The 26931-nt window shown below is 36.1% G+C and overlaps 2 protein-coding genes across 10 annotated transcripts in view; one reads left to right on the top strand and one right to left on the bottom strand.

Annotated features, from left to right (window-relative positions):
- LRMP (lymphoid restricted membrane protein) overlaps positions 1–25614 on the top strand; it is a 51869-nt gene extending 26255 nt beyond the window's left edge. Inside the window, exons 1-17 of one of the 3 annotated variants that reach the window (XM_032473467.1) lie at positions 375–475; positions 4004–4050; positions 4158–4222; positions 4378–4485; positions 6395–6465; positions 9535–9592; positions 11812–11875; positions 11961–11988; positions 12254–12394; positions 15594–15728; positions 18917–19064; positions 19920–19963; positions 21596–21658; positions 21775–21824; positions 22116–22217; positions 24067–24174; positions 25087–25614. In XM_032473467.1, the coding sequence (XP_032329358.1) occupies positions 4401–4485; positions 6395–6465; positions 9535–9592; positions 11812–11875; positions 11961–11988; positions 12254–12394; positions 15594–15728; positions 18917–19064; positions 19920–19963; positions 21596–21658; positions 21775–21824; positions 22116–22217; positions 24067–24174; positions 25087–25330 (1341 nt within the window). In that variant the 5' untranslated portion in view covers positions 375–475; positions 4004–4050; positions 4158–4222; positions 4378–4400 and the 3' untranslated portion in view covers positions 25331–25614. Of the gene's footprint in view, positions 1–374; positions 476–4003; positions 4051–4157; positions 4223–4377; positions 4486–6394; positions 6466–9534; positions 9593–11811; positions 11876–11960; positions 11989–12253; positions 12395–15593; positions 15729–18916; positions 19065–19919; positions 19964–21595; positions 21659–21774; positions 21825–22115; positions 22218–24066; positions 24178–25086 lie in introns of those variants that run through there. The other 2 variants (XM_032473468.1, XM_032473466.1) reach the window with 2 other exon arrangements.
- The window catches only part of CASC1 (cancer susceptibility 1), a 58824-nt gene continuing 57465 nt past the window's right edge, over positions 25573–26931 (bottom strand). For all 7 annotated transcript variants that reach the window (XM_032473461.1, XM_032473460.1, XM_032473463.1 and 4 more), the window contains one exon: positions 25573–26109. In XM_032473461.1, coding sequence (XP_032329352.1) covers positions 25831–26109 — 279 coding nt within the window. In that variant the 3' untranslated portion in view covers positions 25573–25830. The remainder of the gene's footprint in view (positions 26110–26931) is intronic.

The following is a 26931-nucleotide window of genomic DNA, read 5'->3' as shown; positions in this document are numbered from 1 at the left end:
TGGATCTAAAAGTAAAAATTACATTGGTAATGTGAGTATTTATTGGTGGAAGGGTTTCTGATCATAAAATCTATGGATAAAATAGCATTTCATGTAGAAGAGTAATTATCTAGGCCTATTAATTGCCCTTACTAATATCTTAGAAGTTATTTCTTACTGTTCATCATGTTTTTCTATCTAAATATTAAAATAATACTGCTCTGTGTGTGTGTGTGTGTGTGTGTATGTATGTGTGTGTGTTTGTCCTGCATTGGCTGACCCAGCCCGTGGGAGAATGTCTCACTTTCTTCCGTGAGCGCCTTGGCTACCCCACCCTATGGTAGACTTTTACTGTCAAAAGCAAATGGGCTGGACCACGGATTTCCATGTAAATGTTATGCAGGTTGATATCTGAATGGCTCAGACAGGAAGAGTATGCTTCCTGCTTGATGCCGTCAGCATGTTAGACCCATTGACTTGAGCCAGACTTCTCCATGTAAGTCTCTCTTCTGAACTTTCTTTTTCTTGCTTTTAGGCAATTTTTTTATTGTCCTTGGTTTTAAGATATATCTAGTAGCTTGTCTTTTTTATGATCTGCCCAAGTCCTACAGCTGTTGTGTGGGTTAGGTTCTCCTGTGGGTCTGGGAAGCTGGTTTGAATAGGGGTAAATTTTGAAGCTGGAAGTAAAGGACACAGTTGTGGAAAGTTTTTGCTGAGTTATGTCTGTCCCCCCCCCGCCCCCACCACTTCACAAGCACAGACACCCTGAGGGGCTTTATCTCCAACCTTCATGAACTATAATCCTAAATTTTGGGGGGAAAAATCTCCTTCTTTTGTCTGGGAAAAAATGTTCAACTGAATGTCTGAAAATCTAGGATTGAGATATGTAATGGGGTGTTTTCTGATCAGTGAGATTTATAGATAAATGAATTGGGGATAATAACCACTAATATCCAATTTCCTTGTAACTGTTCCAGAATAATGTAGTAATGCATGGCTACTAAATTCACCCAAAATCACAGGATTGTTATTTAATTTAATCGGCAAATATATTATGTTTACCAACAACAACAAATGAGACTCATCTGTAACATAATGGAGGCAAACTGTGTTTTTGCTGTAGCTATTATTTTGATTTTAAATAATAACTAGCCTTTTTTGAAAAACAAAGTTTACAGAAATAATGTGTGTTCCCTTTTCCCTAATTTTAGAAATCAGTGAATTGAATAGAAAATAACTGTTTCCTTTCATACCTCTTAAATTCAAATACAAGAATCCATGACTGTGATCAGTATAAGAAATCTTTTTCTGAAAAAATTAGCTTTTTAGTTAGTGCAATATAGTAATTATTATTATATAAAATATATATTATTAATTATAGCACAGTGATAAGGATTACTTCAAGCCACATGTAAAAGCATACTTTTATATTTTATAGAGTATTAATGGGCCCGATTTTTTTTTTACATTTTTTATTGATTTATAATCATTTTACAATGTTGTGTCAAATTCCAGTGTAGAGCACAATTTTTCAATTACACAGGAAAATATATATATTCAATGTCATATTTTTTTCTCTGTGAGCTACCATAAGATCTTGTGTATATTTCCCTGTGCTATACAGTATAATCTTGTTTATCTATTCTACAGTTTTGAAATCCCGTCTATCCCTTCCCACCCTCCGCCCCCTTGGCAACCACAAGTTTGTATTCTATGTCTATGAGTCTGTTTCTGTTTTGTATTTATGTTTTTTTTTTTTTTTTTTTTTTTTTTAGATTTCTCATGAGCGATTTCATATGGTATTTTTCTTTTTCTGGCTTACTTCACTTAGAATGACATTCTCCAGGAGCTTCTATGTTGCTGCAGATGGCGTTATGTTGTCAGTTTTTATGGCTGAGTAGTATTCCATTGTATAAATATACCACATCTTCTTTATCCAGTCATCTGTTGGTGGACATTTAGGCTGCCTCCATGTCTTGGCTATTGTAAATAGTGCTGCTATGAACACTGGGGTGCAGGTGTCATCCTGAAGTAGGGTTCCTTCTGGATATATGTATGGGCCCAATTTTTTATTATTAAAGAATCAATCCTTGCTGATTTTTACATGGTGTGATACTCAATGAAACTGAAGGATGTTTCATTTTTTCCTATTTTTATAACTTCATTTCTTACATATATATCAGCATATAGTTAAACAAGCATATAATAGTTACTAAACAATCTATTTAAATATTTTAAGGAGAAGGCTACTATCATTTAACTAACTGTGGAGTATAAGGTACACGTTCTCTTCAAAATTTAATTCAAATGTTACCCTACTCTGTCCTATGAGTATTACTTTCCTCTGTGGAATGCTGCCTATAATTTATGGAGTGTTTGCTTTATATGTTTGTCTTCCTGACTGGCCTGTGAGCTGCTCTGGGACAAGGACTGTGCTTTTGGTCACTCCAGCCTTTCTGTTTTGTGCCAGAAACAGGGAAAGGCTTTTGATGAATGTTGTTGAGTTAAATTAAACTGTTGTCACAAGGGGCTCCAGTCACATCTAGTCTGACTCAAAGATATTTAAAGCAGAGATGAAATGAAACAAAAAAAAGATGATTGCCCAACATTTATTAATAGAAGAATTAGGTGTAAACTCTTGCTGTGCAAGTTTGATTGTAGATTTTTCTAAACATGTGAGGTGAACATTTAAAAAGTTTATATGCAAATCATCTACCAGTGTAAGACCACAGCTAGAAAGGCTTTGCCCCTCCAACGGCCTTAGGGTATCTCAGAGACAGTGGGGAGGACACTGTGTTTAGTCTAGCTGGGGTGAAGAGGCTGATGCCACTATCGGAATACTTCTGGGAAATTGCTTAATCACTGGTTTTATCTTCCTTATCTGAAATGAGTAAATCCTTTTTTGTTTGTTTGTTGGCTAAAACCCACTGCATATGGTTGGGAGAATTAAATAAGATAATGCATAAAAGGGCTTCTGTAAATTTTAATATGCTGAACAGATGTAAGCCGTTATTGTCTGTGTTGAATAACTATGTACTCAGCAAGCTCTTGCTAAACCTTTTCATTCCCATGACTGTAGTCACTGTTATTTTGGATAGATTCTCAGTACTGTGTGTGATATCCAGCATCCCTGCTTTGAAACCTGCTGTGGCTTGTGTCAGGGAATAAGTTCTAGGTTTGATTATGGAATATTTAAATGTGTCCATTTTTGTATTGTCAGTGCAGGGTTTTGTTATGTCCAAATGATTTCTGTTTTAATTTATGAAATTTTAATGGATTTTCTTAAATAAACCAACTAATCATGAAAACATTAGAAAAGCTTTTTATTCAAGAGGAACCTATGTGCCCACTATATTTTTTGAAAAGAGAATAAGCAAAGTAATCCAGCGTAACGTCCTAAAGTTCCCCCCAAATTAGGAGCTCCTGTTAGAGATCAGGAAGCTCAAGTGAGGCTTTCAAACACTTGCCTTGGCAGGCTAGGACTATAATTTCGTTAAGCTCCACTTGAATGCCAAGTAATAGGTGCTGACTTAGATATAATCCCTGGGATCTTTGAGAATTGGATTAAATTTAAAACGTATTACGTGTCTAGCTGGAACATTGAGAACCATTTTTAAATCACCGAGTCAGAACTTTTAGGTTGAGTAATATTTCCGTAAATAGAAATGTTGTCTCATGCCCACCTAGAACGTTCTGTTTAAAGAAAATTTAAGTTCATGATATAAACTCTATGTGCCCTTTAAGTTTAGAATTTGCTTTGCCCAAGAATTCATCAGGTTTTCTTTAAATATTAGACTTGTGAGTATACTTAAAATTGGATTTTTTTTTTGCAAGTACAGCTTTGAGGAAGTATATGTACCAATCTTCCCTATACCATCCCGTTCCTGTCTCCTCTCCAAAAGAGAAAAGCAAATATGGGTTCATTTAAAATTGTATGAAAATGTTTGCTTAACACAGCCTCTCTGGAATGGAAAATGTCAAATTGTTAAACTTGTTTCTCCTTTTTTTTTTTTTTCTACTTAAGGAGAATGGTGTTGAATGCTCATATTCTGAGAGCCTGCCACAGTCCAGGTTTGCTGGTTTGTTTGTGTGTGTGAATTTGGGGGCATATCCTGTTAATTTCTAAGAAAATTCTTTGGAACCAACACTCAAAAATTTTTCTTCTACTCCTTTGACAGGGAACACTCCACGCTACCATCACCTGGACACACTTCATCTACAGAAAGTACTGTGACTCCAAGTGGTGAGTGGATTGGAAAAGATACAAAAATAGAATGTTAGTATTATAGCTGTAAGTTTGCTGTTTTCTGACCTGCTGAGGTGCGTGCAAATGAAAAGAACATACGCAAATAATCCTTTTGCATAGTGTTCATGCTGTTCGTTTCTTCCTGATGGTAGATTCTGGATCAGAAATTTTGAATATGGCTTCTGCTGACCTTGGATGTAAACCACTGGGTGAGAAAGAGGAGGAAAAAAGATCAGTTTCTGCTGGGCTAAAGAGTGGAGGTGAGCTGCTGAAGGCTTCAAGTGTAGCTTCCATTCAGCAAACCTGGAAGCTATCCTCAGTGGAGGGTACTATCCTCAGTAGCTCTGTCATGTTATTTTATAAAAGAATTTTGAAGACATAGTCTAGAGAAAAGAAGTCCAAGAGATGAACATGGCCTTCATTTATGATGTTACCAACTTTTTCCACTTCTGCATTTAGAATTTTAAAAATACAATATATTTCAATGGGATTTAAATACTTCCTATAGCAAAGATGGACTGGGCACACTGCTCTCAACGGTGGCGCAGATATGGAGTTACTTAGGAAATTCTCAGAATCCCAATTAGGATTTACTAGGTTGAAAGGATGGACCAATTAGTGATGGTCCACTCAGGAGGCAAAAATTAACTAAATAATGTTAGATTCCCTTCTGCCATTTGAGTCTGAAAATGAAGTGGCTCTTCTCATCCGTTCCCAGTGAGACATCACTACAGTCAACACTCACAGGAAGCTCTCATTCCCACCAAAAAAAAAAAAAAAAAAAAATTACGGAAATTTCATCTGTTGTTTGAACTGGACAATTAAATTTTAGATATACATGCTAAATTAGAGGCGCTGTAAAACTGTAGAAATGGAATCCAGGGAGTGTAAATTACTGTAATTAATATAGAGAGGAATTTGCCAGTATCTATCAGAATTTTAAATGTACATATCCCATGATAAAATAACTTGGTTTCTGGGAATTTATCCTATAGATCTAAGTACACACATACTATGTGACATATATGGATGTTTATTTACTGCAGCATTGTTTGTAATAACAAAATATTGGAAATAAATTTACGTATTTGGCATATCCACGTAATGGAATACTAACAATACCCTGTAAAACACACAGAAAAAACCTTTTTTCTTTGAAAGGTATCAAAGAACTATTGTTTCTTGGGGAAAAAAGCCTAAGGTACAAAACATTATGTATTGCATGTAAAAATTGTGAAAAAAAGAATAGAAAAAAGCTTTTGTGCGTGTATATATAATATCTCTGAAAGTCTAGACTAAAATTCGTAACATTGTCTATGAGGAGGGAAAATGCATTTCTGACAGGCATAGATGGGAGGGAAGTTTTTCACTGGAAAACATTTTACATTTTTTCATTTTTGGACCATATGAATCTATCATGTATCCTAAATTTTTTTTTAAACTAAAATAAAATGTATAGGAAAAAATGTTATATCTCCGAAGAAAGTGATTACCACTTTGTTCTTGTTTCCATTTAAGTGTTAAAAATCTAATATATCCTTTAATTATTGCTTTTTCTTAAACAAAATCTAACTATAGCAGGTGACCTTTGTGCCTGCTCTGAACTAAATTCAGGACAATGGATCATGTCCAAGTAATTATCAAGTATATTACGGTACAGGTAAATAAAGTGAAATTATGAAAAGGATTGGCATAAATTAAAAGTGCATCTTTTCATCTTAGCTTGATGACATTTAGACAGATACAGTGTTTTGGAAGGATATCATACTGTGTTATCAGCCTTGCATATGTAATTTAAAAAAACCTGTTTGTCAAGCTATAAAAAAAGCTACGAAGTTGCTAATTGTTCATCCTTCTTTCACTCCATTTCTGTAATTACACTAGCAATGTGTTTGATTTAAAAAAGCAGCACCAGCCTTAAAAAGTATTTTATAAACCCTATTATTTGAAGGCTGTTTATACAGATGTTCATTTCTGTTAAGAAATTGCCTATGGTTAGCTTCCTTGGGAAATTTTGCTGGTCTGGTCCTGATTCGGACACATTTAAAGTTTTTTTAGTACAAAATTGGTCTCACATATGAAGGCCTTTGCCACATTGCCACCCTCTTCCTCTTTTACTTCTTGCTGCCCTCCCCAACCCCTAACTGGTGTGTTTCCTCTTTCTCATAGGCAGAAGTCCAGCTCCTGAAAATATTGTAGTCCAGGGCTCCGTGAGTGAAGGAAAAACCACGTTAAATCTGGTAAGGAAATGTACACCTGTCAAAATAAAAGTAATAACCCATACAACGGTGGAACTGTCCCTTTAAGTTTGCGTAGTACTCTTATAAGCACTATTTCATTTTGTCTTTTCAGAATCTTATGAGGTTAATAGAATTTAGTTATACCAATATTTTATAGATGAAGAAGTTGAGGCCAAAGCATCCTTGTGACTTGTCTGAGGTCACACAGTAGAGTCAGAAGTAGGACCTCGTGACTCCACACTAATTTTTCCTTCATTCATTCATTCACTCATTTATTCAGCAAAAGTCTGCTGGAAACCAGCTAGATATCTATCAATAGGGTACTCTTAAATAAATGAATGCCTTAATAAATAAGGCTAAATAAAACAATGATATCTACCTCAAGGATATGTTGTGATTCAGGGAGGAAATATATGATTACTTAGTAATTAGACTGTGGTTAGTGATAGAGAAGAGAAGTGGTTGGGGTGAGGGGACAGGAAAGGTGTCATGGAGGGGGTGCCTTGAGTGGTGTCGAATGTTACACAGCCTTATGGCAAACTGCTGTAGAGCATCATGAGGGCGAACAGTGAAATGTGTATGGAAAAGGAGTTAAACTCCTTTCTTTTAGAAGGCTTCTTGTCAGTGGTATGAATTTATAATTATCGAAGGGTAACTAGTAGACCATGGATTCAATTCCACGTTTCCTCAAGAGTCTTACTCATGCATTAGCCCCTCCCTGCATTCTGTGCACAGAGGTGTGTATGTCTGTGTCTGTGTCTGTGTGTGTATTAATATTATTGTCTTCCCATCAGTGTATAAACATTGTTTTAGTTAGGCCTATTTGGTTAAAAGAAACAGAGACTCATGCAGCTAACTCAAGTGAAGAGAAGGCTGTGGCATGTATACATCTGAGGTAATAAGATAGATAAAAATTTTATACTATTCATATCTGAAGAGAGTAGGGTGATTGGATATGTGATTTGGAATAATTCTTTGTAAAGTATGCAGAGAGCGTAGTATTGGCTCGCACACATGCCGAATGTGGTTGCCCCTTATAAAAACTGGACAGAGGAGAATTCGAGTCCTCTAGTCTTTCATAGAAGTCTTCAGAGAGAACACACTTCTTCTCATCTTGGAAAAAGATAGAAATTAAAAAAAAAAAACTTTAAAATGATGGATTGGAAAATGCAGTAATGCAAGTGGGGAACTCGTTAGAATGCTATTGTACTAATTCAGGCAAGAGATGAGGATGGTATGAATTTAGTGATGATGGAGAAAAAGAGACTAATTGGAGAGATAGTGAGGGGGTACCATTCACAGCACTCAGTGATGGATGTCAGCGGCATGGGAAAAGGTAGACACCCCGGCTTACGGCTTAACCTACAGAATTGATAGATTAACATGAGAGCAGGCGAGAGTAAGAAGAATGGAATTTACGGGGTAAATTTAATTTAATTTGAGATAAATCAAGTTTGGTTGAGATGAGACATCAGTACTCTGTAAGGAGATTTCATATAGAGCTATTTATCCATACTCATAAACTTACCTGTGGGCCTTTCGGTAGCATGACTCACAAACTCACTCATTTGTGAGTCATCGGCAAAGGACCACGCATGTGGATGGGAGCTCCCAAGGACCCTGGCAGGCAGGGAGAGAGCACTGAGGACAGTGGACTCTTCATGACTCTGTTCCCTAATAAGAGAAGGCGATAGCGGAGGACACCAAGAAGGAGCTATTGTAGTGATGGGGCGGCGTCAGGCGAGGAAAACCAAGGGAAGAAAAATCTTCAGGAAGGAGGGGATTATAAATCATTTTATTTAATTAATTAAAATTTTTTTTTATTTTTAAAATTTTTTTAATATATTTTTATCTATTTGTTTTTATTGGTGGGGGGAGGTAGTTAGGTTTACGTATTTATTTTTAGAGGACGTACAGGGGATTGAACCCAGAACCTTTTGTAGGCTACGCATGTGCTCTACCACTTGAGCTATACCCCCACCCCCATAGATCATTTTAAATGCTACAGTGAGGTCAAGTAAAATAAAGACTGAAAAATGATCCCTTGGATTTGGCAGTAGGGAGCCCCCAGGTAACCGGGGAGGGCAGTTTCCTTGGAGTGTTGGGTACAGGGGCAGAGTGGTTCATTGGTCACTAACAGGAGATGAAGAATTAGAAACAGCAACTGTGGACACCTCTTCCCAGAAGCGTGGCCACGAAGCGCAGGAGAGAAAGAAAATGCCGTGGCCAGAAGACGTCATGAGTTGAGGGAGGATTCAAAAAACTTAAGATGATTTACATGTTGATAAGAATGATCTAATGTTTTACCCGTATTACTGCATTTGTTACATTTGATCAAAATCTTAGTTTCAATTGTCCAAAAATTACACGACATAGTATCAAGGGCCCTACCAAGGAAATTCGTCTTGGACTTGTTTTTTATGGAAAATTTCTGAGAATGTTGAAAAATGATGATCTATAGTTTTTCCACTGGTTTTCCCCAGGAGCAGTACATTACCCACTCTCTTATTAGGGTGATTTTTGTTATACAGATACGTTTGTAGGACACTTGGTCAGTGACCTTAAAACACACTGGAATAAAAGCCAAGCGTGACACCATCTTATCAGCTATTTCATCAGTTTCCCCGGCCGCCCATCTGAAAAGCTGGTGCCGTGGTCCTAAATCACCCCCACTTCTTCACCCACCCATTCCTGCCTCTCCCTCAAGCTCCAGCTGGTTCCTTGTCAGCAGGGACTTTCCATGCTTCTCAAGCCATGATGCCGCTCTCCTCCCTTTGCAGAAAACTTCTTCATCCGTACTGCATTTATTTGGCTCCTCATCCTAGTTTGCGTGGTGGTGACTTGTACCGCGTGGGCAGCTTTCTGTGTGTTTCTCTTCTTTATGCCTTAGCTAGACTGGAAGCCCCGCTGGAGCCAGTCCTCTTTTCTTCCTAATGCCCAGCACAGGTCTTTGGCTGCTGTAGAGTGGTTTCCACAGGGTGGGGCGAGAGAGGACAGGAAGTTGGGAAATGACTGGTTATGGAGGATTTCCACTCTACGTACCGCAATAAAATCTCTTTATGGTTTTAGGAAGCCATAGCGGAACCAGGAACAAGAGAGGAGCACAGAAAAGAATGTGCTGCAGGAGGTAAGGGATGTTCTCTTCCAACCCCTATTTCCCGCCGGTAATTTTTAGGGGTGAAATCTTTCTGAGCAAAGATATGGCATCTACAGGTCTACATCTCTAGGTAAAATCAGCCAAATAGAACTGATTTTGATTCAGTCTGTATCATTTTCACCATATTTATGTTGCACTGCTTGTTAAGCCCCAGATCCCCTGTTGTGAACTAGGGACCACACCAATGTTGGTGGTGAGTGCTAAGTGCTACTCAGATCTTTTTTATTATTCCATCTAAAAGTAAATAAGTCAGTATTTAAAGAATAAGTGCTAATATGTTTCTCTCCCCATTTCCCCTCCGTTAATTAGGATGGACTAGTGAGTGGATAGCGTTCTGACTTCAGAGTCAATGACTCTGCTTGGTCACTCTCTGACTTGCGATGACTTTGGAAAGTTATTTAACCTTGAGTCTTTTGTTTTTTTTTTTAAACAGAAGTATAGTCAATTTACAATGTTGTGTTAATTTCTAGTGTACAGCATAGTGATTCATTTACACATACACACACATATGTATTCCTTTTGACATTTTTTTTCATTATAGGACATTACAAGGTACTGAATATCGTTCCCTGTGCTATACAGTAGGACCTATATTTTATCTAGTTTGTCTAGTTTATAGTAGTTAGTATCTGCAAATCCCAGACTCCCAATTTATCTCTCCCCACCCCGCTTTCACCTAGGTAACCATAAGTTGGTTTTCTATGTTAACCTTGACTTTAAATTTCCTCATCTGCAAAGTGGAAGTGATTGATTTTTTTAAAAGTACCCTTTATTAAGAATATACTGTGCTAAGCACAAGGCTAAATTCTTTATGTGCATAGTTTTATTTAGTTCTCCCCAATACCTGTGTGAGATGGGTACGGTATGATTCAGTTTCCCAGCCTGTAAACTGTAGATAAGATACTGTTCTTATCTCAGATTTGCTGTGAGGATTGAACAAACTATATAAAAAGCACTTAGACAAGTGCCTGATGGAAGTTCTCATAAAAGTTAGCTACTATAGAAAAATAGAAAAATCATCTTTGTTTTGTAGATGGTTTGATGAAGTTGTGACTTGTTTCAGGTCACATAGTTATAAGGATCAAAGTGTCGACTGAAAAAAATAAAGCACAACCTAACAGTTGAGAATTATGTTTTATCCAGCAGATTTCCTGAGGACTTAAGCCCAAGACATAGCCTCTCAGATAGCTCTGAGGGACTGTTCTGAAGAGGGAAGGGAGGAGACAGGATATATAGGAGATTTTGCAAAAACAAAAACAACCTATTAGGTAGTTGAATATCCAAAAGATTACTGCTAGTTATTTAAAAAACTCAGATATTTCAAGTTAATGAATTTAGCACTTTTCTACGTATGGGAAGATGCAGGAGTCTGGGCTTATTGTAATTATTCCTTGAATATGCACCTTAACTTAACTACCTAGGGCCAGCGTCCTGTTTTCCTCCATCTTAAGTCCCCTCAGGATGCACCACGGCTACCGGGGCTGACGGCTTGATGGCCACAACATCCTTTATTTACTGAAATGGCAGGTGACATTCTTTGTCCATAAAAGCTAGGACTTAAACCAGGTTTTTTCAACTTTAAACCTAATGCTCTTCATAACTAATATTGCCCTCTTTGTGAAGTAGTTGTGAAGAGTACCATTAATATCTATAAAGAGACTTGCTCTGGGACTGGCACATAGTAAATCTGTGGTAAATGATTGAGACTAGGTTTATTGTTGATGTTACTGTCACCATATTATTTTTAAAATAATTATTATACTATTGTTACCACCACCACCACCACCACCACCAGAATCACTACAACACCTGTTGTTGCTGCTTTTAAACTCTTGATCCTCAGAAGGACCAGGGTACCAGAGAAAGGTATGCATTTAACCATAGGATCAAGTCAAATAAACATTCAAATGCAAAGAAAAGTAATTCGGGCTGTCCTTTGACTCCCAGACATCTTCAATGACTATTCCCAGGCTGGAATGTGAGCCTCTGATTTAATATCATTGTGATCCCAGTAGCAAAGCATAACATTATCTTACATTTAAGCAAATGTGTTGTTAGCTGACCATCTTCTCAGACATATTTCAATGAGATGCCTGTTTAGTGGAGAGAGAACGTAACAACAGTTGATTGAACGTGCCTTTAGCTATTAAGCCTTTTTAACCAAATAACATTTTATTGTCTTTTAATAGATGCTGCTCTTTCCTCCCTCCCTGTAACCACTGTGAAGTCCGTTAACTTTAGACAGAGTGACAAGTAAGCTCTTTTTCATGTAGCTTGCTAACGTTTCTGGCTTTTCTGTTGAATTCTGTTTGAATAACTTCTTTCTCTTATCCTGCAGCATTTCTACTAATGAGAAGGAGGTAGAGGTAAGTTTAAAGCAAATGTTTTTTTCCTTTGAGTAAAAAAAGAAGTGTTTCAGACTCACCTACAGTCACTTCATGATTTTGTGCAAGCTGTCATAGGCTTGGTGTCTGTTTGGCTTTGCCATGACAAAGGGCAAGAAAAGTCTATGCGTGCCAGCATTACGTCGCTGGGAGGAGAAAGAAATGCCTCTGCATATTTGGGATTAAACTGAAATATTTGACCACATCCAGTTTTTCTCCCCTCACCCTCACGTTATTTTGACAACAGGCCGAATTTCTCAGATTATCTTTGGGATTTAAATGCGACTGGTTCACCTTGGAGAAAAGAGTGAAGCTTGAAGAAAGATCCCGTGACTTGGCAGAAGAAAATCTGAAGAAAGAAATCACTAACTGTCTAAAACTGTTAGAGGTGAGAATCGTACTATTTGAGGACGACACATTTGATCATGTTATTATTAAGGTTTTCAAAATTACAAATGAGTTTACTTGTATGACTAAAACCAACACCAAGTATTAAGTCCTGCCTGACCCAGCTATGAATTAGTAAGAGGTAAGAATTCAGGATCAGGCTAAGAGAAAATGTTCATTAAAGGAGCATGTAAGCAATAAAAGCAAATAAATGTCTTTTTTATACATTTTTTGGATTTATAAGGTATTAGTTTCTGTACAGCATAATGATTCAGCTATACACATATATATTCTTTTTCATTATTACAAGATATTAAATATAGTTCCCCACGCTATACAGTAGGACCTTGTTTATCTATTTTATACGTTGTAGTTAGTATCAGCTAATCCCAGCTCCTAATTTATCCCTCCCCTTTCCCTTTCCCCTTTGGCAACCATGTTTTCTATGTCTATGAGTCCTTTTCTGTTTTGTAAATAAGTTCATTTGTGTCATTTTTTTAGATTCCACATACAGATGATATCATAAGATATTTATCTTTATCTGACTTACTTCAGTTAGTATGACAATCTCCAGGTCCATCCCTGTTGCTGCAAATGGCATCATTTCATTCTTTTCTATGGCTGAGTAGTATTCCATTGTATATATACACTACAATTTCTTTATCCAGTCATCTGTTGACAGACACTTCGGTTGCTTTCATGTCTCGGCTATTGTAAATAGTGCTGCTTTGAACATTGGTGTACATGTATCTTTTCGATTTAGTGTTGCCTCCAGATATATGCCCAGGAGTGGGATTGCTGGATCATACGGTAACACTATTTTGGTTTGAGAGGAATCTCCCTGCTGTTTTCCATGGTGGCACCAAATTACATTTTCACCAACAGAGTGGGGAGAATTCCTTTTCTCTGTATCCGCTCCAGCATTTATCATTTGTGGACTTTTAAATGATGGCCATTCTAACTGCTGTAAGGGGATACTTCATTGTAGTTTTGATTTGTATTTCTCTGATAATTAGCGATATTGACCATTTTCTCATGTGCCTATTGGCCATCTATATATCTTCACTGGAGAAATGTCTGTTTAGGTCTTTAGCCCATTTTTTGATTGGGTTGTTTGTTTTTTTGTTATTGAGTTGTATGAACTGTTTGTATGTTCTGGAAATTAAGCCCTTATCAGTTGCATCATTTGCAAATATTTTCTCCCAGTCTGTAGGTTGTCTTTGTTTATGGTTTCCTTTGCTGTGCAAAGTCTTATAAATTTAATTAGGTCCCATTTGTTTATTTTTGCTTTTATTTCTATTGCCTTGGGAGACTGACCTAGGAAAACATTGCTACGATTTATGTCAGAGAAGGTTTTGCCTACATTCTCTTCTAGAAGATTTATAGTGTCCTGTGTGGACACTATGTTTAAGTCTTTAAGCCATTTTGAGTTTACTTTTGTGTATGGTGTGAGGAAATATTCTAACTTCATTAATTTACGTGAAGCTGTCCAGTTTTCCCAACACCACTTGCTGAAGAGACTGTGTTTTCTCCATTGTATATTCTTGCCTTCTTTGTCAAAGATTAAATTGACCATAGACTGTAGGTTTGTTTCTGGGCTCCCTATTCTATTCCATTGATCCATATGTATGTTTTTCTGCCAGTACCACACTGTTTTAATTACGGTAGCTTTGGAGTATTGTCTGAAGTCTGGGAGGGTTATGCCTACAGCTTTATTCTTTTTCTTCAGTATTGCTTTGGTAATTCTGGGTCTTTTGTGATTCCACATAAATTTTAGGATTATTTGTTCTAGTTCTGTGAGAAATGTTCTGGGTAATTTGATAGGGATTGCATTAAATCTGTAGATTGCTTTGGATGGTATGGCCACTTTAAAAATATTATTAACTCTTTCAATCCAAGTACATGTGATATCTCCATTTCTTTAAATCATCTTTAATTGCCTTTATCAATGTTTTATAGTTCTCAGCATATAAGTCTTTCACCTCCTTGGTCATTTAGTCCTAAATATTTTATTTTTTTGGATGTGGTTTTAAGAGGGATTGTTTTTTTACTTTCCTTTTCTTATATTTCATTGTTAGTATAAAGAAATGTAACCGATTTCTGCATGTTAATCTTGTATCCCGCTGCCTTGCTGAATTTGTTTATTAGCTCTAGTAGTTTTTGTGTGAATAAATGTCTTTTAAAGTAGTTATATGAATCATCTGCCTTCTCTCTGGATTTTCAAATAGATTTCAGGCAAAAGAGTAATTATGCAGAAAACTGAGCAATAGGAGATAATATCAATTTTAAGCTTCAAAGAAGAGAATCAAAAGTCTATTTTCATTTAAGTAACTGAAAAGAGAGAATGGTAACTGACTCCAGTCTTCTCAGATAATGGGCAAACCCTCTGTAAGGCGCATAGAAGTGGAACAACTACTGTTACTCTTCTGTTTAATGAGGTCACCATCAATACAAAGATGGGTTGGAAAACTAACAGGGCTAATTTTGGAAAAATGAAATAAAAATGTAGAAGCCATATTCTATGTAAAAATTTATCATATTAACCATTATAAGTATACTTCGATAGAGTTAAGTATATTCATGGCTGTTGTGAAACAGAATCTTCGGAACTTTTTTGTCTTGCTTACTGAAACTCTTTAGCCATTAAATTATTATGTCTTTGGATCAAGGGCACAGATTTGAGATTAAATATTTATAAGGCAATGAAGGTGCACCTACCTAACCACCCCAATCTCAACTTGTCATCACTGGAAAAGCAAATATAGTTGTCAGAGTCATATATAATTCCAGTCTGTTTTCACTACTTTTCTTAAAAGTTCAAGCTATGATTCTCATATAATGCATTCAGTTCATTTATAGGCATAATTTCTTTACCATTGCCAATGAATTACATTGCATCCTGTTAATCATAGAAGAAAGACATAAATACACATGAAGGAGGGGCAAATTTGGAAAGTAAAGGAGGAAGGGATCAAAGATAGTATATGATACTATAAGATAGTATAAAAGGTTTTGGGAGCACCTGCTTGATGGCCAACAAAGATGCTAATATTTCTGTATCATTCATTATTGGTCTTTGCTGCTGCTTTTCACCTTCCATAAAGGTACCAGAGTCACCTGGATTTACAACACAATCAGTATTAGAATCACTTGCTGAATACTTGGGTTTAATAGTTACTAATGCTTTCCTTTCTGTGCAGTCTTTAACCCCTCTTTGTGAAGATGACAGCCAGGCTCAGGAAATCATTAAGAAGCTGGAGAAGAGCATAACATTCCTCAGCCAGTGCACAGCACGAGTGGCCAGTAGGGCTGAGATGCTGGGAGCCATTAATCAGGTAATTTGTCTCCATTTCTCTAGTTATGGTGAAACTACTGAAAGAATGTATTTTCCTTAACATTATGGATTACATTTCTAGGAATAAGTTTTTTTAAAAAAACATTTCTTTATTGTACAAAACATACGTATGTAATACAGAAAAAATGGAAAATGGAGCATGCAAATAAAAATGTAAAGAAAAATCTCTCGATAGCATTAGGCAGTGACAATCATTTTAAAAATTTTGTGATATATTTTTCTAGATACTCCCTTCATACAATGTTATAATCTGCACCAAAAGCAACAGCAAAAAAATAGGACTTCCTCAAAATGAAAAACTTTTGTGTATCAAGTGACATTACCAAGAAAGTGAAAAGATAATCTATAAAATGGGAGAAAATATTAGAAGATCATATAACTAATAAGGGTCTAGTATCCAGAATATATAAAGAATGCTTATAGCTTAACAACAGAAAGAGAAGTAACCCAACTGAAAAAAGGAAATAAGACTTGAATAGACATTTCACAAAGAAGATACAGAAGTGGCCAATAAGCACATGAAAATATGCTTAATCATTAGAGAAATACAAATCAAAACCATATTGACATTCACACCCACTAGGAGAGCTATAATACAAAGAGGAAAGGAAGGAAGAAGGAAAATAACTGGTACTGACAAGGATGTGAAGAGATTGCAATATTATTATGGCAACATTAATATATTATTTAGCCATTGAAAGAAAGAATGTATTGATATATGCTATAATGTAGATGAATCTGGAAAATATTAAACTAAGTATGGGTGCTAGACACAAAGGTCACGTATTGTATGGTTCCTTTTTTACACAGTATCTGGACTGGGTAACTCTTTAGAGAAAGGTAGAAGCTTGGTGGTTGCCAGGTTCTGTGGGAGGGATTAATGGAGAGTAGGTGATTCATGGGTGTGGGGTTTTATTTGGGGGTGATGAAAATGTTTTGGAACTAGACAGAAGTGATGGTTGCACAAGATGGTGAATGTTCTAAATGCCACTGGATTGTTCACTTTAAAATAGTTAATTTTATATTACTCATCATTATCTAAAAACAGAAAAAATATGATGAATATACATTTTCAGGTTCCAATTCAAACAAATCTGTAAATAAATCTTTTTTGAGACAATTGGGGAAATTTGAATATGGACTAGATGATATTAAAGTGTTTCTGTTAATGTTAGGTGTCATCATGGCATTGTGATTATTTAAGGAAATACACTCCTTTTTTTTAGATACTTATTGAAATGTTTAAGAGTGAAATAACATGATGTCCATCTATTCTTAAAAAACAGCATTCAAAAATTGAGGTGAAACTCATAGCAAAATGTTGGTGGTTCTTGAAACTGATTAATGGATATGTGTAGGTTTATTGTCTACTTTTTGTGTCTGTAGAAAATATCAAAATTTTTTTTAAATTAAAATTAGTGGATGAATAGTATTAGGTCAATATTATCTATAAACACTATTATGACCATATAAATTCTGTTCATAGTAGAGACAGTAGTCTAGTACTTTTTCTTCTTTGCACAACATTCATGTTCTTCATGGAGTTAATCATTTCCCTTCACCATGATTGTTATGCTGTTTTCTATTTACTTTTCTCTAATTTATCCTCAGCCGCTCCCAGCTGGCAAGTTATTTCCTGAATTCAGCAATTCTCTTGAGCTATTTCCTTTTCTACACTTGGTGGATGTTCTCTACATTTTGACTACTTGTCGAATTCCTGTTCTTTGAATGTTGGATCTCCTGAAGTGGTCTTTTCTCATCTCTTTTCTACCTTGTAGTCTTTTTGCTCTAGTTTCAGAGAGATTTCCTCAACCTTATCTTGAAACTCTTCTGTCGAGTTACATATTTTTTGTCATATTTTTAATTTCCAGACTTAAAAAAAAACTCAGAATGTTGCTTTTAAATAATATCTTGTTCCTATTTCATAGATACAATAGTTAATCTTACCTCTCTGAAGATATTGATAGTTTCCTTGGCGTTTTCATTTTTCTGCAGTTTATTTCTTTTTTTGGGGGGGGCAGTAATTATGTTTACTATTTATTTATTTATTTATTTATTTATTTATTTATTTATTTATTTATTTATTTATTTATTTATTTATTCATTTATTCATTCATTCATTCATTCATTCATTCATTCATTCATTCATTTCATAGGCATGCTGGGGATTGAACCCAGGACCTCATGCATGCTAGGCACACATTCTAAACTGAGCTATGCCCTGCCCCTCTTACAGTTCATTTCTTTTAGCTTGCTTTTTTTCTATGTGTTGACTTTCTTTTCTCAAGCTAGAGGCTTTCCTCTGACTAGCGATGACCCGCTATACAGCTGACTGGGAGCTCTGCATATGCTGGCTGGGGAAGTTTCATGGTGGCTCTGAGCTTCACACGAGCCAGGAAGTTTTTCTGGCATACTCAGTGTCAGCAGTTTTTAAGAGTTTCATCTTGTAATGTTAGATTCCTCAGAGAAAAATCTTCCAACTGCCTACCTTGAGAGTATAAGCCTGGCTACCAGTGTTTGGTGGTTGGAAGGAAGAATAAGGCTGTGTATCTCAATATTCAATATATATATGCAGACTTCTGCTTCCGTCTGTTCTTTTCCGTATGATCCACTCACCATCAACTGTGTGTTACTGCTCCACCCACAGACCCTTTGTTTAAATTTCTCTAGATATCCAACCTTGTAGTCTTTCACCAAAGCGGTAGTGGGGCAGTTGCTCAGCTGACCTGAGTAAGGGCGGTGATCTGTGGCTCTGATTGCTTTTTACACAGATTCTCAACCATTTCTTCTGTTCACGTGTCTACCTTCAAGCTTAATTCCAGAGGCACCACTAGTTCCTGAGCCCTTGTGGCTTTCTGTGGTAAAAGCCAGGCTGCTTCTGGGCTTTTCTTACAGCTTTGCTTAGAGTTCAGTTTTTCAGGTCTTAGTCACTTACCACGAGTCCTCCTACTTGGCAGGCATTCAGTTTTGTTGCTATTATATCCTCTTCCATGTTCTATACATCCTTATGTACGCATGCCTTAAAAAAAAACAAAACCTTTCTCTCCATTTTAGTAGGCTCTAGGCATGGAGTGAAGGTAAGCACGTGTCTAATTCACTGATTTACAACTGGGTATGGAGAATAGTATTTTCAATGTAAATGTGTTTTGTTTTGTTTTTTCCTGCCAGGAAAGCCGGGTTAGTAAAGCAGTAGAAGTGATGATTCAGCATGTAGAGAATCTGAAAAGAATGTATGCCAAGGAGCACGCTGAGTTAGAAGAACTAAAACAAGTTCTTTTGCAGAATGAAAGGTCTTTTAACCCTCTTGAAGATGAAGGTAATAAGAGTATCAATCATGTTTTTCTAACATTCTCCTTTCATTCTCTCTTACTAATTCTTATTATACAGTGTCTTTAGGAAAACATCCTTATGTTAAGGTTATATTAGAAGAATTTAAGAAGGATATAATATATAGAATATAAGAAATAACTCATCCCTGTTACTTTATGGGCCCAAATTAAGATGTCAATTAGAAAACAAATTAGGAGACAAGGATTTTATGGTAGACACCAACAATTCATTAAATTAAATTGCTGACATGAGAGAATATACTTAATCCCGCCCATGGAGTGGACCCCAGTGATGTCCAACCTGGGATATGTTAGAATTGGCTCTTTCTCCACACGTACAGCAAGGCACAATAGTGTAAATGGACCACTGTCGTCAATAGGAGGAGGAGTGACTGTGGCATAGTCAGCTGACCAGTGGACTGGGAAATAGGGAGATGTCTGAGATCATGGAAACTATCTTAACATAAGGGTTATAGGTTTATATAAATCTTACAATAGTTATAAATAGACAACATGAACATTTTGAAGCAGAATTTTCATTTTATTGATCTCTTCTAGAAATAATATTTGATGACCTTCTGATCTTTCAATTTTGGAGTCTTTTATTCAGCAGACATTCATTTAGTGCCCTGTGCGCTAGGCAAGCAGTGTGGACATCTGCAGTGATACAGAGGACTGTATTCCACTGGTTCAGATTACTGATGTTATGAATCACCAAATAAATGACCAGATGTCCACAATGGTCTTATTTTCTGACCATTGCTTTTCTTTGTAAAGAATTAAGGCCATTGCACTAAATTGCACGTGTAATTCCTTAACTGCTCAAATGTTTTCCCTTTCAGATGACTGCCAAATTAAAAAACGTTCGGCTTCCCTAAACTCTAAGGTAATTACTAATTCACTTGACAAATGCCTATCAAATGTTATATGAGATGGTTTTAGAGTATTATTTGAAGCAACATGGCTTTAAACATGAATCATAAAATAGAGGCCTTAATTCATATGTAATTGTGACGTACACATGCACGTATGTTTATGTTTGTATATGTATGCTTTATACTCCTTGCTGTATTTGTCAGTATCAATTAAGTTTTCCCGGCAGCGAGAGGAAAGCCAGTGTAACAACAGTTTCTCTCTCATGTAAAACTGAAGTTGGAAACAAGCAGTTCACAAGGGGAGAGCAGCTTCACAACATCCACTGGGCCCAGTCGCCCCCTCACTTGCCGCGTCATGACCCTCCATGCTTTGCTTCCTCCTTACGGCCTGAGATGGCTTTATCTCCTCAAAGTCCCACGTGACATTTCCCTTTTCATTCTTGGTTGGAAATAAGGTGAAAACAGTTTTTACTCTAGAGGACATATGCCTAACTCAAAATCAAGGGGTCTGTTACTAAAATAAGAAGAGAACGGAATATTGAGAGTCAAATAGCAGTTTTCATTAGTTTGAAAATCAGGATTTCACAGAATTTTTTCATCGAACTTTTGAGCAAGTAATTTAAAAATCATCCCATCTAAATCTCTTTTTCACAGATAAGGAAAATCAGTTTCACAGAGTAATTAGTTATGATTATGTAGTGACAGAACCATGATTAGAACTCAGGTTTCTGGACCACAATTTGATATCTTGATGTTCAACTAACCTATAAAATTCAATTAGGTTTGGTGGTTTAAGAAAAGAATTCACATAAAACTTCTTTATTTCCTATGTTTAAGATACTTTTATTTTCTGAAGTTCTACTTATTTAAACTTTAAGAGCCACAAAATATAACATTTTCCTGTACAAATCTCAAGGCTGATGTATAAATATATCCATTTATTAAAATGTCATACTCATTCTTAAATATGTTAAATGGAAAAAATGAAACCATGAAAAGAATGCTTGAAAACAGGTGCATATTTAACTCCTCTTGAAGTGGGGAAAACCTTCCCAAGCTTAAAAGAAACAGTAGCAAAAGAGAAGAGATTCGGCTGCATTAACAGCAAAAAAGAAAAAAATTCTGCCAGAAATATTAACAAAATTAATGTAGGCAAAATATATAGGTGGTTCTCAGAGCAGATATATCACACACACACACACATGGTTATTCAGCATAGAAAAACAGTGGACTTATTACTAGAAACCTAAACAGAAAACCTTATATTCCTTACTTGATTGGTAAAAATTATACTCATCCATGGTTGGAGAAGGTGGAATATAAATTTATTAAAGAAAGAGACTAGTATCCAAATCCAGGCAAGATGGTTCTTTTGGATGTTGGTCCACCATCTCCACGGCCTGCGGGTTTAACAAATAAAGTTGTTATTGCTTGCCCCCTCCCCCACCCCCAAATAAAATAAATTGGTGGAATATTTCTGGAAGACAATTTTGGCCATAACAAAATCTTTGAAAATATGTCTACAGTTTAACTCAGCAGTGGTCAAGTGTATGGATGTGTACATACAAGAATATTCATCAGTCTTTCACACAAGGGCAAAATACTGAGAATTTTCTAAACGTACATTTTCCCCCTTTGGGTAGCCATCTTCTCTTCGAAGAGTGACCATTGCCTCTTTGCCCAGAAATATTGGAAATGCGGGAATGGTAAGCAAATTCTTAAGCGTTCTTAGTCCAAAGCAAATTCATTTGCATGTGACAAAATATAAATTTACTTCACTAAATTCATATTTTATTATTTCCTTAATGTCTGAACGTTAAAGATGGCTGGGATGGAAAATAATGACCGATTCAATCGGAGGTCAAGCAGTTGGTAAGTGTACTTTCATGGTGGCCTTTTGGGAAACTTACTGTTTTATAATTGGGCTGAAGGAAATGTTTGAAAGAAGTGATATAGTAACATGTGATTTGTACAGAGCACATGTGGAATAATTGTAAAAATTGGTATATGATCATGAAATTGTTTTCTTGTAAGTGTTGTGTGAATATGCCAAGATAAAAATGAGAACTCATCATTTTTGTATTGGCTTAGGTAGTGGAAAATAATTGATAATGGCTACAGAAGTATCCAATTTGACAAGTGGCTATAATCATCTTTATTTAGGCGTATTTTGGGCTCAAAGCAGAGTGAACATCGTCCCTCATTACATCGATTTATTAGCACCTATTCCTGGGCAGATGCTGAAGAAGAAAAATGTGAACTAAAGTAGGTGAAGCTTAATGTGTTTATTAACCTGACGTGACTGGGGCATAAACAGTGGGGGTCACTTTCATTCTACAGAGATGAGCTCAATCCTGCGTCATCAAAAAGATAATTCAGTGTGTAAGGCGTTTACAAACTATAAAGCACTATATAAATGTTACTTGTGAATACATTCACTCTTGTGGTACTCTGTACTGCAAGGTTTGAAGTCTTAAGTTAGAAAAGACGAATTTGCCAGATTTGTGAGGATAATTTTTTTCCTATTTAGGTTTCTTGCCTTCAGGAGGAAAGGTCAGTAAAGAGCCACAAAAATAAAATGTCCATCAACTTAGATGAATTATGTACAACATATAGGCACACACGTAATGTATGTGCATTATATATATACATCTGTCTTCCCTTTAAGTAAATGAGGAGTAGGGAAGACATAAAATTCTCTATTGCTATCTCTGTACCTAGCAAGTTTAACAAGTAAAAATTCACCTTCTATAGTGAAAGGAAGAAGGCAAGAGGGAGAGCCATGAGGAAATGCTTGGGTGATGTTGGACAAATTGCTTAACTTTATTTGGTCTCAGCTTCCTCATCTGGAGAGATCTTAATGAAACAACTTTAAGTTCATTTTTCACATGTTCATTACGTGCTTATCAAGCCTAAAGGATATAAAGATGAAAAAGACACAGCGCCTACCCTCGGTCCTTTTTTCAAAAAAAAAAATTATAATCCTGGGAGCCTACTGCATGTATTGAAAACTTTTTTTAGATTTAGAGTTAACATAATGGATATTTTCTGATCTGGGTTTAAAAAAAAACAAGAGTTTCCTTGAAAAGACTATAATCTACTTTTAAATTTTTGTTAGTATAGTATGATTTCTACTGAGAAGTCTCTGCAAACAAAAGACTGAAACCTTGAGGCTCTTACAAGAATTCTGGCTCTTGGGCCTTGTTTCCTTTAAAAATCAAACTAGAATCTACCCCATGCATTCTCTATAGATGGCTGACTGAAAAACAAAAACAGAAACTTTGAGGCACAGTTCCCTTTGGCAATTGTGAGGGGATTTTGAGTTTGGGGTTTCAATATTCAAATTCCAAGGAAGTTAACAGTGAACATGAAACATGAGCAATGAAACAATTAAGTTTTGTTCATGTAAAAGGTGCCTCTTTAGATAATACGATTTTACTTAAAATACGGTCAACCCAACTGTTGTTTCCCCAGCTCACTGAGTACTATTTATTTTAGCTAGTTTTATACTAAACATATTTTCATAAACACTTTTAAAATTAAGATTTCTTTAGAGAAAGAAGAAATGACACTTTGATGTTACTCGAATTTAGCATTGCTCAAAAAGCCTACAGAGGAAAGAGTAAAATCAATTGTTAATATAGAATATAAAAAATGTGGTAAACGAATGCTTAATGAGAAAAATTGTACTACACGTTGAAGAAGAAAATACACAGTGGCATCTACACTTGTTTTTCAAAGTGTGGTTCTGCACACACACAGGGAAAGGAATCGCAGTAATAACCCTGGTTAATTGTGAGTGGTGAGAATTGACCGACATGCTCTTTGTACATCTCCCCCTTTTATTTGTTCTTTGGCTAGCACCCCAACTATTTACAACAAACATTTGCTATGTTTCTAAATACAAAAAGTTACTTTTAAAAATTAAATTCCTATGAATGATTAAAAATATCAATTTGCTGATTTGACTTTCAGAATTAGATATTTATCAAATCTTTCTAAAGCAAAACACATACCTGTGAGCTGTCTTACTAATACCATAAAATTTAGCATTATTTTATAAATAATTATAGCACATTGTCCATAGTTTAATATTTAAAAACAATATTTACAGAACTAAAGATGACTCAGAACCACCTGGAGAAGAAGCAGTAGAAAGGACAAGAAAGCCCAGTCTTTCTGAAAAGAAAAATAATCCATCAAAATGGGATGTATCTTCGATGTAAGTTGTCTACTTGCTAAATAATACCATTTTGGTGGAATGGGGAGAGGTAAGGCAGGGTTAGCATTAATCATCTTAATTATATTTCTTTACTAAAAGAGCTTTCAAATTGTTAACTTTAAGATGAATAACAAACTCTGTAAGGTCTACAAGAATTATCCCTGAAACTGTGGGCCACAAGAGGCAGGAGCGTCCACAGCGTGAAGAACCTGCCCTTGGAGCCAGATGGCCCAGCTCGAATTCTAGCTCTCTAACCAGCTACGTGACCTGGGCAAATTCATTCATTTTTGAGCACCGATTTCTTCGTCTAAAAAATAAGGATGATAATGGTCCCTATGTCACTGTTTTGTTGTCATGATTAAATGAATTAGCATGTAAAATACTCAGCACAGTGTCTAACACAGAGTTAACTATTTTCAAAGACTTATGCAATGCTAATATAATAAGCTTGTTTTGGTGGGTATTTCTTAAAAGAGTTTAAATTTCAGTACAGCAAAAGCCCAGGGCCTGGTAAGAAATAAGTGACACGTTTCTATGTACATTCATATGACACACACACACGTATCCTGCTCTACCCAGTAAGTAACATTTTTGTTTCCACAAGAATGTAAGTTGTCTTACCTGGTTGAAAGAATGGAATTAATACTCACATGTACTTGTTAGGAGTTAAATAATGCCTAAATCACATAATTTTCAGATATTTACCTACCACAACATTTCTTTAACTCTTATAATTTAAAAATTATAAAGGGGTGTGTAGATTGTGGCAAAGCCAAGATGATAGACCACATTATGAAGCACATTACAAGGCGGTGTCGGTGGACTGCAGGGCAGATGTGTGACTTGATTACTGTTGACAAAAGGAGTGTTTCTAACAAGAGACTGAATTCTGAATCTGTGTTTTCCTTGTAGTTATGGCACAATAGCTTCCTGGGCAACGAGCCTCAAGACTTCCATCAGAGAGGCCAACAGGGCACTCTGGCTTTCTGTCGCGCTCATTGTGCTGTTTGCGGCGCTGATGAGCTTCTTCACAGGCCGATTCTTCCAGAAATCCGTGGATGCGGCGCCCACACAGGCTGGGGACTCCTGGATGTCTCTGGAACATATCTTGTGGCCATTTACCAGACTCCAGCACAATGGGCCACCACCAGTGTGACTGCAGCACATCCCAATGTGTGTCTAGATTTTTTTTTTTTTTTTTAAAGTTTCAGTATCTGAAGTTTGTAAACTAGTAACTTTTAGCTGGGAGATTATAGCGTGGAACCAGAGGTTCTCAGAATGACTGTAAGATATTTTATATTCCCCCCCTTTTTGTGACTGCCTTCCTCACTGAAGTACAATGGGGAGGAAGGCTGCCTATGACTTTTTAATGAACTTTTTGAGGAGGAGATATTATTGTTTGTTAAAATTTATTGAAATAAAGAACCATTCAAATTTTCATACAGTCAAAAGTTGGAACTCTCAGTAGGCTAAGTATACATAGGGAAAAATCCCTAATTCTTAAAAAAAAAATTTGAGTATATAAAATACTGATTAGATCTTTTAATAGCCTATTTGAAAAATACTCACTCATTCTACTTTATTGATGAAATACCTGATTTTTCTCCAAGTTGCCTGATCCTTTCTTCATACTGAGTAACATTTATCAGGGGGGATTTAAGAATAGCTGAGTAACCTAGTTGAGAGGAGCAGATGGCATACAGAGTCAATAAACTGACAGCTGGAAAGCCTGACTTTCTCCATTGCTTCTTTAGAAGCAAAATCCTTCACCATGTGATATAAAGTAGAATGAAACTCAGTTTCTTCTTTGAGGGCTTTAGAGAATGCCTCACTGGATTCGTTGATCTTGAGACTTTGGGCCCTGTCACCGCTAAACATTAGAAAGTTCCAGTTAGGATTCTGACTAGGTTCTTCTTTTGTAAGGTGTTCCCGCACCTGAAGAAAATTAGAAGAGGAACTGAACAGATTTCTCTATGAGGTATTTTGGCAGCAGAAAGTCTTATCTGAAGGGCGTAACTGAGTTCCCCAAATTGCCAACATTAAAAGAAACATTCTTAACGTCTCCTTTTTTTTTTTAAGCATGGAACTGTTTATATCTTGGTGTTTATGGAGCTTATCAAAATGTATTAATTCTCTGAAAAGTATTTATTGAATGGCTTCAAGTGCCAGGTACTGTTCTAGGTGCTGGGGCTATAACAACAACAAAACTAAGGGAAAATAACCAACTGCATTAATAAATAACAAACAACTGCAACAACAGAATCTTGTCTTCAAGGAGCTTACATTCTAATGGGAGAAACACATAATGAACAGGATAAATAAATAGGGTGACTCATTTATGATAAAATACTCATCAGTCAACTTGTAGAATTGGTAAGATACTTTTTTTTTTTTTTTAAATCAAGCAGTAGAAATGGGCCAGAAAGTTAACCTGGAAGCCTAACCCTCTCAGAGGAAGTTTGTGAATCACAGATACAGTCTCATGAAAGGCTTCATCTGCTCTTAAGTTGGTGTGAAGGGAGATAAGGACGCTAACCTAAAATCAAGAGCATTTGATACCATAATGGACAGCGAAGGCATAACCTTTACATGGTTTGGTTTTATAGTTTTGACAAAAATAAAGAAAAATGAAGTTTTAAAACTCCATTTTGAATGTTAATGTTTTCACCTTTTAAGAGGAGAAACCATGGTCTACGTTCATTTAGCTTTTCAGTACTTTATCTTCTTTGGGAGGGCAAAGTAGTTTAATGGGGTTTT

This window comes from Camelus ferus, chromosome 34, assembly GCF_009834535.1.
Source record: "Camelus ferus isolate YT-003-E chromosome 34, BCGSAC_Cfer_1.0, whole genome shotgun sequence".
NCBI lineage: Eukaryota > Metazoa > Chordata > Mammalia > Artiodactyla > Camelidae > Camelus > Camelus ferus.
This window is presented reverse-complemented; position numbering and strand designations above follow the sequence as displayed.